Below are 13435 nucleotides of genomic sequence, written 5' to 3'. Positions count from 1 at the left end.
ATGGAGTCCGACAGCGCCCAAGTATCAGAAAAACACGCTCGCACCGAATTGATCGAAGTCGGCGAGTCGCAGCCCTTCGACCACCATGCGACTAAGAAGCTACTGCGGAAGCTAGATTGGCATATCATTCCCTTTATGAGTCTGATCTACCTGTGAGTCGTCGCACAGACATTGCGCCAATGCCACCCCAGCATCTGGGCCATGCGACATTGATACTGACCTGGATTAAGACTATGCTTCCTTGACAGAACGAACATCGGAAATGCTAGGCTGGACCATTTGGAACAGGACCTGAAGTTGAAGGGTATTCAGTATAATGACTGCCTCGCCATTCTCTTCCCGTTCTACATCGCGGCCGAGATCCCGAGCAACATGATGATGAAGCGTCTTCGGCCGTCGATTTGGCTGACATTCATCATGGTCTGCTGGTCTGCGTCAATGATTGGACAAGGATTCGTGAAGGATTACTCGGGGCTTATGGCGACTCGTGTCTTTCTCGGAATTTTTGAGGGTGGTCTTTTCCCCGGTGTCAACTACTACATCACGCAATGGTGAGGCTTTCTCCTCTGATGCTCCAAGTAGCACGCCCTTGGTGTGGACGATGCTCTGACAGATGCTTGATTAGGTACTGCAGAAACGAATGTGGCTTCAGAATGGCCCTCTTCTTCTCCGCAGCGACTCTCGCCGGTGCGTTTGGTGGTATCCTTGCGCGAGGAATTGCCGAGATGCATGGAGTAGGCGGTCTCTCAGCGTGGGCATGGATCTTTATCCTCGAGGGTCTCCTGAGTATTTTGGTGTCTTTCACCGCGTACTGGGCGATCTACGACTATCCTGCCACGTAAGTTGAAAATTCAGGCAATGCTAGATGTGGAGCATAGGCTGACCGTCATCATTGATAGAGCACAATTCCTTTCAGACAAGGAGCGATCTGAAGTTCAGCGTCGACTGCAAGTAGATTCAGGTCATTTATCCAATGAGTTCAACATCAAGTATGTCTGGCAGGCCATCAAGGATTGGAAGATTTACATCCACATGCTCATCTGCATGGCGGGCTTCTGCCCCATCTACTCGATCGCCTTGTTTCTGCCAACCATTATCAAGAACATGGGCTACACTTCCAACACCGCTCAGTTGATGTCGGTGCCGCCGTATTGCTTCGCTTGCATCTTCACGATTGCTGCCAGTTGGTATGCAGACCGCGTAAGGCAGCGTGGTATCTTTCTGATGGGCTTCCAGCTGGTGGGAATCCTGGGCTTCGGTCTCTTGGTCGGTACCAGCAAGTCTTCTGCTCAATATGCCGGCACTATTTTTGCCGCCATCGGTAAGCTTCTATATCCGTCGCCGTGATAAGGTGAAAGTCTACCTGTGTGCTAACCTGATATGACTAAGGCATCTATCCTCAAATCCCACTTGGTCTTGCCTGGAACAGCAGTAACATTGGCGGAAGTCTGAAGAGAGGGACCGGCATTGCGATGCAAGTCATGGGTGGTAACTGCGGCGGCATCATTGCGTCTTACGTCTACCTTAGCCGGGATGGACCCCGCTACACTACCGGCCACAGCATTCTCATTGGCTTTGTGAGGTAAGAGAGAACCGTAATGACACTTTGACCAGTGATGACGCGTGCTAACTTTCACTAGCATGGCCTTCTTTTTGACGTTGTTCATGACCACATGGTGCAGAAAGGAGAACGCCCGTAGAGATCAAGTTGCTACTGAAGCCGGAGTGCAAGAGTTGACTGCAGAGCAAAAGGAACTGGAAGCTGAGCTCGCAGATAATGTGCCATGGTTTAGATACACGATCTGAGACGTGTGGTCTGGATAACAGTCTCTCTCGAAGGGTTAAGGCGAAAGGGATGAGATAGAGGGGCATTTCTATCCGCACGGGTTGTTTGACGCCTTACCTGACAGTATTTTGCCCCGAGATCAGATCGTCCGGTGATCTCTTTGGACCCTATGTATATGTTAAGGGACCATGCGCTTGACGACTGGCAAATAGAGTAGATGTAGGCTCCACTGAAGTCTCGGCCACGATCCGGGCTCTGGTAGTCGGAACCTTCTTGTAACGAACTCAGTCGGATCGCAATCCCAAAGCCGGGGAGATCTAATGGCTGCTGTCGCTATTATAGCTCTTTTTATTGACACGGGTCCTCGGCAGTGACACCTGACACCTCCATTGGTCCGAACAAATGGGAGCCGCTACGTCCCAAGTTTGTGTGAGATTCGATGCGGCAGTACTCTGTAGACGCCAGCAGGCGACGTGACCGATGAATGGGCCTTTCAGAAACCTGGGCGCCGCGGCGGGTGGTGGGCGGGATCGAAGTAAGCTTTTAACGCTTCGTCGATCCTGGAGGCGTCCTTGCGCGGGATGAATCGTTCTATCGCGCTTAATCTGCGGCCTAAACGACGTTGGAGGAACATGAAAACCAGGATGGTGGTTTCAGAACAAGGGACTGTTTCCGCACAAATGTTCGCGGTCTGAACTGACTGCACGACATTACCGTGAGAGACTCGAGAGCTCCCAACCCGTCGAGAGCGAGATAGGATAAGCGAGCGAGCAGAAGAATTGATAATGATCCAAACATGTTTGGTTATTGAACGACACGATATCAAACCTTTGCGATCAACAGATTGTATCCGTTATACCCGAAGTAAGAGATTTTTCACATAGCTCAGCCTCTTCATCGCCCAAGAATGACAGGACCGACCGGTCTCGAGCGTCATACGACAACGAACACGACGAATGCGACGGACGCGACGAACACGACATGACCAAAGACATCAGTTTCCGAAGCCAAGCCACAAGAATACAAACCCGGAAATATGCATCGACTTTAGAGTCTGGCTAAGAGAAGAGATTTCGATCTCTGTAAGATAAAAACCCGCGAGTCCGTGGGGCTATGTTGGTTGCGATCAAATGGATACGGGTGAAGAATGACACCAGGGCACAGAAGATCATTGTTCTTCTAGAAGACATTTTCAGGGTTCGCTCGGTTTCGGTTTCATCGATACTCTCCGGCCCCGTGGCTAGTGGGCTCGCGCCACGAAAAATGCTTAGCTAGCGCCCCACGATTGTAGATGAGCTGATTTCCTTTGAACGCACGTCCTCGCCGGTAGAATGGGACATTGGGCCGTTTTATGCCCTCGATGGGCCTCGTTTGGGATATAACTCGGCGAGGAGAAATGCAGCCTTACAGATAGTACTAAGTAGTCTGTAACGCCCCCGGAAAGGTTGTGGCTATCCGTAGCAACAGGTAAGGTACGAGGGGGAAAGGGGAGGGATGGCAAGTGTGCCTTGCTGCCGGGCTGACAGCCGTCAAGAAAGATTTGGATTGATGGACACAGGGGACTGGGTAGTAGCGGGAACTTAGGGTTCATGGAGGTAAAGGGGCATGGCAAGGCCCCGTCCTGCCCGTTAACCCCGGAAGCCTAACACAAATCTCGTCGCCGGGATCACGGCGTGATGGCGTGGGCACTGGCCAAGACGGGAGGATAATTTTGGGAGGAACCTTGGTTGGAACCTTGGTGACAGAATGCTATGCTGCCACACTGACTTATCTCATCTGCGTTGCCTTTGAGTGGTTGAGCGGCGCAGGTGATCCCAACCATACACGTATTGCCTGTGTTGCGTTACCCACCCAATACATGTATTTGGGTATGCCACTCCACGCAATGCATGCCGACGTTGATGGAGGCTTGGTGGAGGAATTGACGTCTTGATGCCGTGGCTCTTGGCCACATGCGTGATATTCAATCTGCATGTCTACAGATACCTCCTAGTTGGTAGTAGTTTCCTACTAGTGCTTCCAACGGGCAGGATCAGAAGCCCCAAACCCGACGTGGATCGTCATTTAGCCAACATGGATCTCGAGAGAGGTGTTGAATCTTTATTAGAGTGCCGCCCCTCTCGTGGCACCCCTGAGCCTGAGCCGGAGCCTGAGCCACCACCACTGGCACCACCTAGGAAGAGTCCTTCGGCCTAATGATAGCTTAGACGAAACGTAACCGTACACACCGACACACACCACTCTTGCTTCTTTACAATCCTGCCCATCCCCTCCCTTCAATCTTTAGTGTACACTCGAGAGTCAACAAGAGGGCTAGGCTCCAATAGGAACGGGCAGCATACGGCCTTGTTCGTTTCACTTTCTCCACGCACACGCCATTCCAAATCCGTACGAGCCGCTATGTTATTGTGTTTCTGACGCACGCACCCGTGCTTCGGCTTGACTCGTCAGCAAGGCGCAGTTTGGGGCCAGCTTTTCTTCAATACCCGCCCCGGCGCTGCCCAGCACGGGACGGGGCAGACTCACTTCCAGTCACTCCGAGAATCCCAAGAACCATCTTCCCCGTCTAGGTCACTGGTCACTGCTTCGCTCGCGTCTCCCTTCACGATATAACTCGAGTGGCTTGCTCCGCGCTTCGATCTTAGGCGGGTGTTCAAAAACCGGCCCCATTCGGAATTGAACTCAACTACGGCTTCGTCGCGCCAGCCAAAAAGCTTCCTCCCCGACGACAGACAGGACCATAGATACATCACATCACCACTACTCGTACTCATCTTAGTACCCTACTCAACACTACAGCCATCACGTATTCACGTTACCGTCAACACAAGACGCCATTACCTCAGCCGTTCCGCTGCAGAAAATACCACAGACCATCTCCGGCCCCGGCGCCAATCTCCCCGACTTGTCTCTCCTCTTTCAGTCCCAACCCATTTACCATTCACCATCCACCAACCAACCATCCATCCATCCATCCTCTCAACCCCACATATTCGCTTTCGGTCTCCTCGACTTGCTTGTTCAGACTTCCAACGACACACCAAACGATCGTTGTCTACGGTACCTTTAGCGGACCGCGCCGCTCTTGAAGTGAAGAAGAGCCACATCTTGCTGACATCTCGTCACTGGTACTCAACCGATTCGTCAGCTTGCCGCCTCCTTCCCCTGCTCATTGGTCTTATCGGATTCTTGTAGCAAGGGGGCTTGAGGTCTAGGTGTCCCCAAAGTCGTGAGGGTTCTCTCATCTGGCAGCCCAAAGGCACTTCGCTCGCCTGTCTGGGGTCCAGCTTACCCGCTCTCCATCGGACGCGAGGTTGGGGAAGTTACGGCAGCTGTTGTCCCTTTGCGCCAATCTGGGATAACAGCCCAGGACCGAGTAGGAAGAGTGGAAGGGCTGCTTATTCCGCTTGCTGCAAGATGCCGCGCCTAGGGTACAAAAAGTCTCGCGGTGGCTGTGCAAGGTGTAAACAGCGTCGTGTAAAAGTACTTACCACCCTTCATCCACACACATACACATACACATGCACACTCATCAAACCTCTCTACCACTCACAAACCATCCTGTATATCGAACGCGGCCCGACTGACTTTTTTGAACCCAGTGCGATGAGAACAAGCCGTGTGGCGCCTGTATCAGGCACAACACCCAGTGCAGCCTTCTCGAGGGCTCAGTGGACGGAGGCTCCGGTGACAACATGAGCTGGGAGCCTACATCCAATTCTAACGCGGCGGGACTCTCCAGAGTGCCGAGTTTCCAACGGAGGAGCTCATCGCGGAAGGGGTCCAGCGGCAGCCGCAAGACACAAACGCCATCAATCAGCCCGATAGATCACTCACTGACGCCGCCGAGTCTGCTCGAGGCCACCCTCAATCTGCCGGCAGACTTCGTCAGCGACCGGGGCTCGTCCATCGGAAATAGGAGGTCCTCTATCGCCGCCTCGAGCCCCGACCCGTTTCCCTACTTTGTCAAGTTCTCAACCGAGCCCGTGGAACCAGTTCATTTGAGCAAGTGGATCACAGATCTCGAGCTTATGCATCACTACTCCACGGCTACTAGTCTCACGATGCCCAGGTCATCAGACGTGAGCAGTATTTGGCAGTTCGAAGTGCCAAAGCTCGGTCTGACGTACATGTTCCTGATGCACGAGATCCTCGCCATCGGTGCGTTACATCTGGGTTATCTGCACCCAGAGCAGCGCGAGTCCTATGCCTTGCATGCCTCACAACACCAGAGCGATGCGATAGCAGGCATGCGGGAATCACTCATGAACATCACAACGGAGAACTGCCACGCGCTGTTCGCGGCATCGTCATTACTGCTGCTCAACGCATACTCTACGTTCCCGTACCAGAGGGGAGCGCCCCATTCACAAGAGGCCCCAACAGTCGACGACGTTCTTGATGTCTTCTTACTCGTAAGAGGAATGAGCCATATCCTATCATCATTCCAGCCTTCTATCCAGACTGGACCATTTAGGAACTTCTTCACAGAGGTAGTCACTCCCGCGTCCACACCGTTGCTGGAGGCAGTCACACAGCACCTCGAGAACCTCCAAATAAGTTTAAAGACATCCAGCGCCGATGAATCAACCAAAGCCATCGTCAGCAAGGAGATTGACGTGTTTCTTGGGTGGATCATGCACGCCGTCGAGACGACGGCGTTTCCAGAGCTGCGGGTGGCCTTGACATGGCCCATCAACCTCACTGAAGAATATCTGCAGCTGCTACGGAACCGCGATCCGGCGGCTCTGACTCTGTTGGCTTACTATTCAGTTGTCGTTCGCTCCACGGAAGCTACCACGTGGTTCATGCAGGGATGGGGGATCAACTCGGCGCGGGCGATAGTATCAGACTTGGATCCAGAGTGGAAAGAGTTGGTCAAATGGCCTTTGGCATTCATAAGCGACAGGAGTATACAACTTTAGTTGCCATCTAAAGAAATCAAAGAACAAATCATTTAGACTACCATGTTCCGCGCTCATGACGTGAATTGCTTTGCCTTGCCAGGTGCCAATCCCTATTCAAACTTCAAGACAGTCATGGCTACCACATGCCGTATGTGTCGTATGCGATGATCCTATGCCACAACTCGAGGGTGGCGCCAGTCTACCACCGTCAACTGTCAGCTTTTTCCGTTATGATTTGGCCGATTATTCGCCTGTCTACATCTGTTAGGCTCGAAAGTATAATTAGCCGATCACCAAAAACCTAAAGGATTCGGCCGAGCGGGAGCAGAGTGCGAAGCGGGCTTCAATGGCCCGGAGATTTCTTGGCGACTACAACTCGTTCGACCTACCTACTTAGGATAGAGCTCATTAGCATTGAAGGTAAGGCATATTCAACTACCTTACTTCGTACAGAAGCTACTAGGAACACAAATGAGCTGTAGAGTCAGAGTGTGAATGATCTGAAACGATCAAAACAGGGACAGACGGGTTGTACCTCAAACCCCGAAACCGAAACCGAGGTAGGTGGGTGCGCCTGGTCTGGTGCTACGATTAGTGGGGGTGTTGCGAATGTGCGATCGTCCTCGAAGCTTAAGTGATCCGACCTAACTGTACGGAGTAGTTTCTAGGGATAATACCTAGCGGAAAGTGGGAATGGCAAGGCTGATTATGACTCTGCCGCCAGTCTTAAACACTGCTTGACGCGCTGCGTAGTCTCGTTACCACCGTTGTAGCCCATTGTTCCCGGAGAATTTGTCGGCAGGCTGCAGCTAGGGGTCCCCGATGACATTGGATCCTAGCTTTTCGCTCGAAAAAAGCCACACAATGGTCATGACGTCTGAAGGGACAAAAAGCTTAATGATGCTTATTGACGCCGCAGGCGGCAATTGTCGGACGAGGAAAAGGTCTGGACGCGTCCAACGCGTGGACTCACGACTTGGGAAAGCGAATTCCATCTTCCCTGACGAGCCGAGTTAACAATTCTTAGCTTCTCTCACTCTGCGGTCATGCCGATGAATTTCCACGATGGCAAACTTGCCAAGTTATTCTCGGAACATGCGTGCCTATTTGTACATTGCCTTTGGCGGAAGAGGCTCACGAGACCTGCTGCCGCCAGTATGCGCGTTCATGGTACCGATGAGCTATTTGTTCTCTCTTTCAATGTTGTTTCCTGGCATGGCCCTCAGCATAACTCTTACTGTTGAACCGGATCTCAATCAGCTCTCCCGAGGGACCCCATTGTCACCGCTAACATGTCGATTCTACCTTTAGGCATAGGCATAGGAGATGTTACGAACGATCAACCTTACAGCACGATTCGCGAATCTTCGAGACGAATAGACGATGACGAGTACACACCTAACCTTACAGAGAGCCGGGTATGAGCTCAATAAACGCGGTCGATTTCGATTATTGGCAGATCTGAATATAATAAGAGATCAGTTTCCAATTGCGAAACTTTTCAACTATGTACAAAAACTGAATATTCGATTTAAGCCCAGGTGTCGAAGAAGCGAACAGCTTGGAAGAAAGCCTCCTCCTTGCCGAACTTCTGTCTAGGGTCCGAAATGTTGGCGCGAACGCCAAATCCGTGCGAGGTACCACCATACACAGCGAGGGAGAAGGGCTGGCCAGTCTCACTGAGGAGAGCCTCGACCTCGGCGCGACGAGCGGGCGTCATGAGGTTGTCAGTTTCTACAGCGGAGATGTCAGTGACAAAGAACCCTACAAGCGCCCCGCTGGGACGCAGAGGGGCTGAGATGGACGACGTACCGGCGGCGGCGACACTCGCGGGACCAGTGATGGCCGTAATCTCCTCGTCGGTAAGAAGACTGGGGTGCGCGGCGAAACCGACGTCAGCGCCCTTGCCCTCGGCGAGGACGCGGAACGAGTAGCGGCCTCCGAAGCAGTATCCCGTGACGGCGACCTTGCTCACGCCGAGCTCCTCGCGCAGGTACTTGATAGAATTGGCGATGATCGGGTCAGTGACGTTGGGTCCGTGCTGCGCAAGGAACGCCGTCGTGTTGAAGCCGGGGATGTTGATGTCGTTCGGGGCCGGGCTGCCGTTGAACAGGTCCGGCGCGACGGAGATGTAGCCCGCGCGAGCAAAACTGTCGGACAGGCTGGCAATTCGCGTTAGCATCGGTATTTGCAAGGGGCCGCCATACGGCGCATGCTCGATGGCTGGCAAACTCACAGCTTGTTTTGCGCGAGCTGAATTCCGAAAACGTCGGTCAGGTACAGGACTCCAACAGTTCTGTTACCACGCGTGCTCGGCTTGGTGACATATTGGGTCACTGCATACGAATCGCGTTAGCGTGTCCACCTGAGAGACATCGTGATGAGATTAAATAGACTCACGCCCATTGTACTTGACCTCCTCGCCAATCGGGGTGCCAGTATGGGCAATGGCGGAAACGTCGGCAACGGGGCATTTCTTAGCAGCATTGGTTAGAGACACGAGGCCCAGAAGGGCTGCGACAACAGTTTTGCTGAGCATCTTGAAGGTTTTGGACTGGAGGTAAGTCAATCACAGAACACGGCGGACGGAGACCGGATGGAAAGAGACATGGGACGGGACGGGATGGCCCAACATCTTTTTAAGATTTAAGCTTCTCCTCGTTCTACGCGTCTAATGATTACAAATAAGCCAGATCGGAACCTATTTTCTTGAATGGTCATCCGGACGGAGATACGGGTGGTATCTTGGAGATATCCTTTGCCAAGACGGTAGACATGGCGCAAGACCCTTGAAGACGTCATCCAATCCTCTAGCCGTGTGCTCCGCGTCTCCGCAAACACACCGTGAACGGTGAAAGGATCGAGAGTTGCCGGGGCGGGGAGAAGGTTCCAGTCTGGGCCCAAGGAGGAAGCCGACTTCTTCCTTCTCCGCTTCAGAAAAGTGCGCCAATCGTTGTGCTCGGTGCCCCTGTTTCTGTGGTGGCTTTGTTTGCTTGTTTAATGTTTAAATGCAACATTGATGGACGTGATGATCCTTGGATTCTGCCAGGGCCAAGCGGTGCGGCAACGGGAAATGAGCATCGTTTAGGACGGACTGCCGTCGTTTAGATGAGGGGCCCGCGTGGGGCAATTGCGACTTATCAATGGCCAGCTCGCTGCCGAATCGGCAAAAGGGTTGAATGTTGAGTGTTCATTACGGAGTACTAGTTCTTAGTAAAGTTTCGATGAGGGTATTCATTTATCAGATTCGGTCAAACTGATCCAGACCATTCAATTCTCCATGCTGTAGGCCCCGATGGCAGTAATTCTCTCAACAACCGTTATGTCGTCTCTCACCTTTTCGATAATCAGGCTGGCTAGCTTTCATTCAAGCTTCTTCTCAGACAAATCCTAAGAGACCCTCAGTCGTGAACAGCTTTGCGCAAAGCGTCAGAACCGCCCCGACCATGCACACGACCCCGCCAAAGATGGAAATCTGGTCATAACCGTGGTAGCGATTGAGCAACGCGCCGCTGACCGGCGGCCCAACCAACACAGCAATCGATGCGAATGCGATGCCCATTCCCATGTAGGTACCGATATCCTTCGGCGTCTTTGGGCAGAGGGTGAAAACCACGGACCCTCCTGAGATGATGGCGCCAGAAGTGAGACCATATGCTGCGGCAAAGCCGATGATTCCAGCCTCAGTCACTGCCTTGGGCCAGCAGAGAATCGAGATGGCGGTCAACAATCCCGCAGTGAATAAGATGTTGATGCGACCAAATTTGTCGCCCAGTACACCGGGGATGATGCGGCCAGGGATCGAGGCTCCGTTAATGACGGCCACCAAGTAAGACGCCAACGACGGGGTCAAGCCGTGATCGATACCAAACGTCGGCAAGTAAAAGAAGGGGATGAACATGCCCACAAACATGAGGCACACGCCACCAGTGAGACACAGAAACAGTGGCTGTCGGAAAGCTTTCCAGATGAAGAATTGGCTCCGTCGCGGGGGAAGACGGGCCCTGACGGCGACAGACGAGTATAAGAGGAACGGCATCATGATGAAGCCGCAAATGCGAACGGCCCACCCGAATCCCAGCGTGTCCAGCAGCTCTGAGAGAACGATAGGAAACACGACTGCACCCAGCGAGGAGCCGGCGATAGCGAGACCCATAGCTGCGCCTCTCCTCCTCTTGAAGTATTGAGGCGTGGCGGCCATAGCTGGGAACATGATCAACCCGTTTGATATGCCGCTGAGCACACCTTGAGCGAGCATGAACTGCCAATATTCGTTGCATAAGCTCGTCATCATGACTGAGAAGATGTATACAATCGCGGCGGGACGGATGACCTAAGTAGGTAGTCAGGGTTAGCATCTTCTTGATGACCAGACTGGTACACCTATGCCTCGAGCTTCACTCACCCATGCGCCATAACGGTCAAAGATTGGCCCTCCTATAGCACCAGAAGCAAACACCAAGAATGCTTGTATTGATCCGATCCATGAAATGTCGTCAGGCGTATGGTCCGAAAGCTGATGGCGCGTGTAGTAGGCTTGGAAGACGCCAAATGAGTTGGTGTATCCTAGCGAGCAGAATAGAATGGCCGCTGTACCGGCCGCAACGGACCATGCTCGCGTGCCGCCTTCGGGGAAGTCATCTTCAGCTGACTGGGTGACCTTTTCTTGTTTCTCCTGCTCGCCTGGTCGTCCTTGGTCCGTCGATGGCGTCGACTTGCTCTTCTCCGACTCTGCGCGCGACTGTTGAAGTACTTCCCCGCGCCCCTCGCCCGAATTGGCTCTCGACGGCCCGCCCTCGACAATATCCTTCACCTCATCCTTAGTCTCTGTCGGTTCGTTCATGGTTGCGTTGCTCTCAGAGAATTCTGTATCTTTGAGAGATCCTAGAAGCTTGGATCAGCTTCATCTTCAACTTGAGGACGAATGAGGCGTGTCGCCGACTATTGAATGATAACAAGACGTCTCACACCTCGGGACCGACTGCCCGCGGCCACCGTCACGCGATGCCTACCCGTGAGGCGTACATGAAGTTTTGATGGGCTTTGTTTCTGCAGCTTGGCAGCTAGCCGGGAGGAACGTGCCAGTCCGAGCCATTGGGACTTCGCCGATCGACTTGCTTGACTGCGGCTACGGCACGGCCGAAACCGCACGTGCACCGGCGAGCTTCCGGAGGCTCATTTGTTTACAGTCAGTTTGAGAAGACGCAGCCCAGCCCGACGGAATCCCCGTTGGAGGCGGGTCTCGCAAGGCCGTGGCATCTGCAAGCTTGTTGGAGACGTTTGAGGAGTGACGATGACTTCATGGTTGGCAAGTGGCATAGCCTCTATATGCATTAGGTTCATGACGCTGTCAACCGTTCACAATCAACGTCGTCCGATCACCTACTGGCAAGTGCCGTGCAGCTTTTAAAACAGCACGTAGCGTACCCGGATCGACGCCAAGGGGATGCGAATGCGGTCCTCGATACTGCACCTCCTGTCGATCAATAGTCCCCGACGCAGGCTGTACGTCTGCGCTTGCATGTTCAACTGTGTCATCAAGCCCGATAACCTTAAATCAATGAGCGCAGTCGTCTTTCGCGTCCGCACCCTTAACACCACTTGTTGCCTAACCCAGGCCACAATCACACCATCATCCATTCGGTATACCAGATTCCTGTACAAATTTCATTCTTCAAGAGTTTGCCCGAACTCCACAACGAAGTTCTCTCAGAGCCCTCCGACTCAGGGTTAGTGATCGACGAAACCTTTCAGACTTATCCCAACCCCATGGAGAGATGATCGCTCTATGTTGATCAAGGCCTTCGAAGACATGGCGATCTCTTCGACAACAATGATGTGGCCCAGTGCCGATTCTGATCATGTCAAGGCCCTACTTCATCAAATGGCGGGCGCAGTCTGTGTGTTTGACGGACTTCGGAGTATGGGTTGAAGTCAACCTGTCTCTTTGAAAGGGTTGGGTTAGCTATGGTGCATGTTTCTCCGTGAAACGAGTCTACGCCTTGGTGGGCTCGGAACAACTGGGTAACGTTGCTCTGCTCCGACCTCACTCCGTTCTTCCGAACTTCTCAGCCTGAATTGAGTCCAACATTGGTTCGTCTGAGGTCCTGTAAAAGCCCTGCTTGCCAAGACGGCAGAATCTCTACATCCAACACAGATGCTATACATTAGATGCCGTAGTTGCTCAGACTGTGTCATTAGCTCCCAGGCCACTCGTTCCTCTGTCGAAGTCGTCAAGTCGGCTGCTGCCCTACGATGAGAAGAGCAGTCCCAGACAACACCGTGGAGAGGCAAATACTGTTAGGCCACCCATAATGAAGGTCTTATTCCGTCCCCAAAAGCGTGACACGATGCAAAGAGCGCCATGAGAAGTCGGGATGCTTACTTGAGCCACATGTGTTTTGAAGCACTCGATCCTCGAAAGACCAGGCAAATCTGACGAAGGTCTGGCATGTGTGGACTTGACTTTTGATACTGTTCTAATGCGCAACATCTGAGCTGAACTCAGGAAACCTCGCCACATAAAGAACCGTCTTACAAATTTGGTACGTTCCATGTCCTCTACCTTGAAGGTCAGTGTACCTCTCTTCTCGACCTAAGCTGGGCTGTTGCGAGAGAATATTTCAACCTACTTGTAAGCAGATGTTAAACATCGCCGGCACACAAGTTGGTCAACAAAAGTCTTCATCGCTCTACAAGGAAATTACGCGGAGTTTGCATAACATGAAAGAAATGGCGTTAC

General features: G+C 52.7%; 4 protein-coding genes across 4 annotated transcripts; 2 read left to right on the top strand and 2 right to left on the bottom strand.

The window, feature by feature from the left end:
• Positions 1–1806, top strand: N0V96_004451 (uncharacterized protein; the record flags this gene model as incomplete). Its single annotated transcript, XM_053188521.2, has 6 exons — positions 1–152; positions 231–551; positions 626–838; positions 900–1321; positions 1390–1582; positions 1641–1806. The coding sequence occupies 6 exons, from the start codon at positions 1–3 to the stop codon at positions 1804–1806; spliced, it is 1467 nt and encodes a 488-aa protein (XP_053054483.2).
• Positions 1807–5203: 3397 nt separating this feature from the next.
• On the top strand, positions 5204–6711 carry N0V96_004450 (uncharacterized protein; the record flags this gene model as incomplete). Its single annotated transcript, XM_053188520.2, has 2 exons — positions 5204–5226; positions 5424–6711. 2 exons carry the CDS (start codon positions 5204–5206, stop codon positions 6709–6711), a joined length of 1311 nt encoding a protein of 436 aa, XP_053054482.2.
• Positions 6712–8224: 1513 nt separating this feature from the next.
• Positions 8225–9232, bottom strand: N0V96_004449 (uncharacterized protein; the record flags this gene model as incomplete). The annotated part of the gene is made up of 3 exons (XM_065757114.1): positions 8225–8855; positions 8930–9029; positions 9094–9232. 3 exons carry the CDS (start codon positions 9230–9232, stop codon positions 8225–8227), a joined length of 870 nt encoding a protein of 289 aa, XP_065614327.1.
• An 840-nt stretch (positions 9233–10072) lies between these two features.
• Positions 10073–11536, bottom strand: N0V96_004448 (uncharacterized protein; the record flags this gene model as incomplete). Its single annotated transcript, XM_053188518.1, has 2 exons — positions 10073–11026; positions 11099–11536. 2 exons carry the CDS (start codon positions 11534–11536, stop codon positions 10073–10075), a joined length of 1392 nt encoding a protein of 463 aa, XP_053054480.1.
• Positions 11537–13435: the final 1899 nt, after the last annotated feature.

The sequence above is a fragment of the Colletotrichum fioriniae genome (genome assembly GCF_027942845.1).
Source record: "Colletotrichum fioriniae strain IMI 355084 chromosome Unknown scaffold_4, whole genome shotgun sequence".
Lineage (NCBI taxonomy): Eukaryota > Fungi > Ascomycota > Sordariomycetes > Glomerellales > Glomerellaceae > Colletotrichum > Colletotrichum fioriniae.
This window is presented reverse-complemented; position numbering and strand designations above follow the sequence as displayed.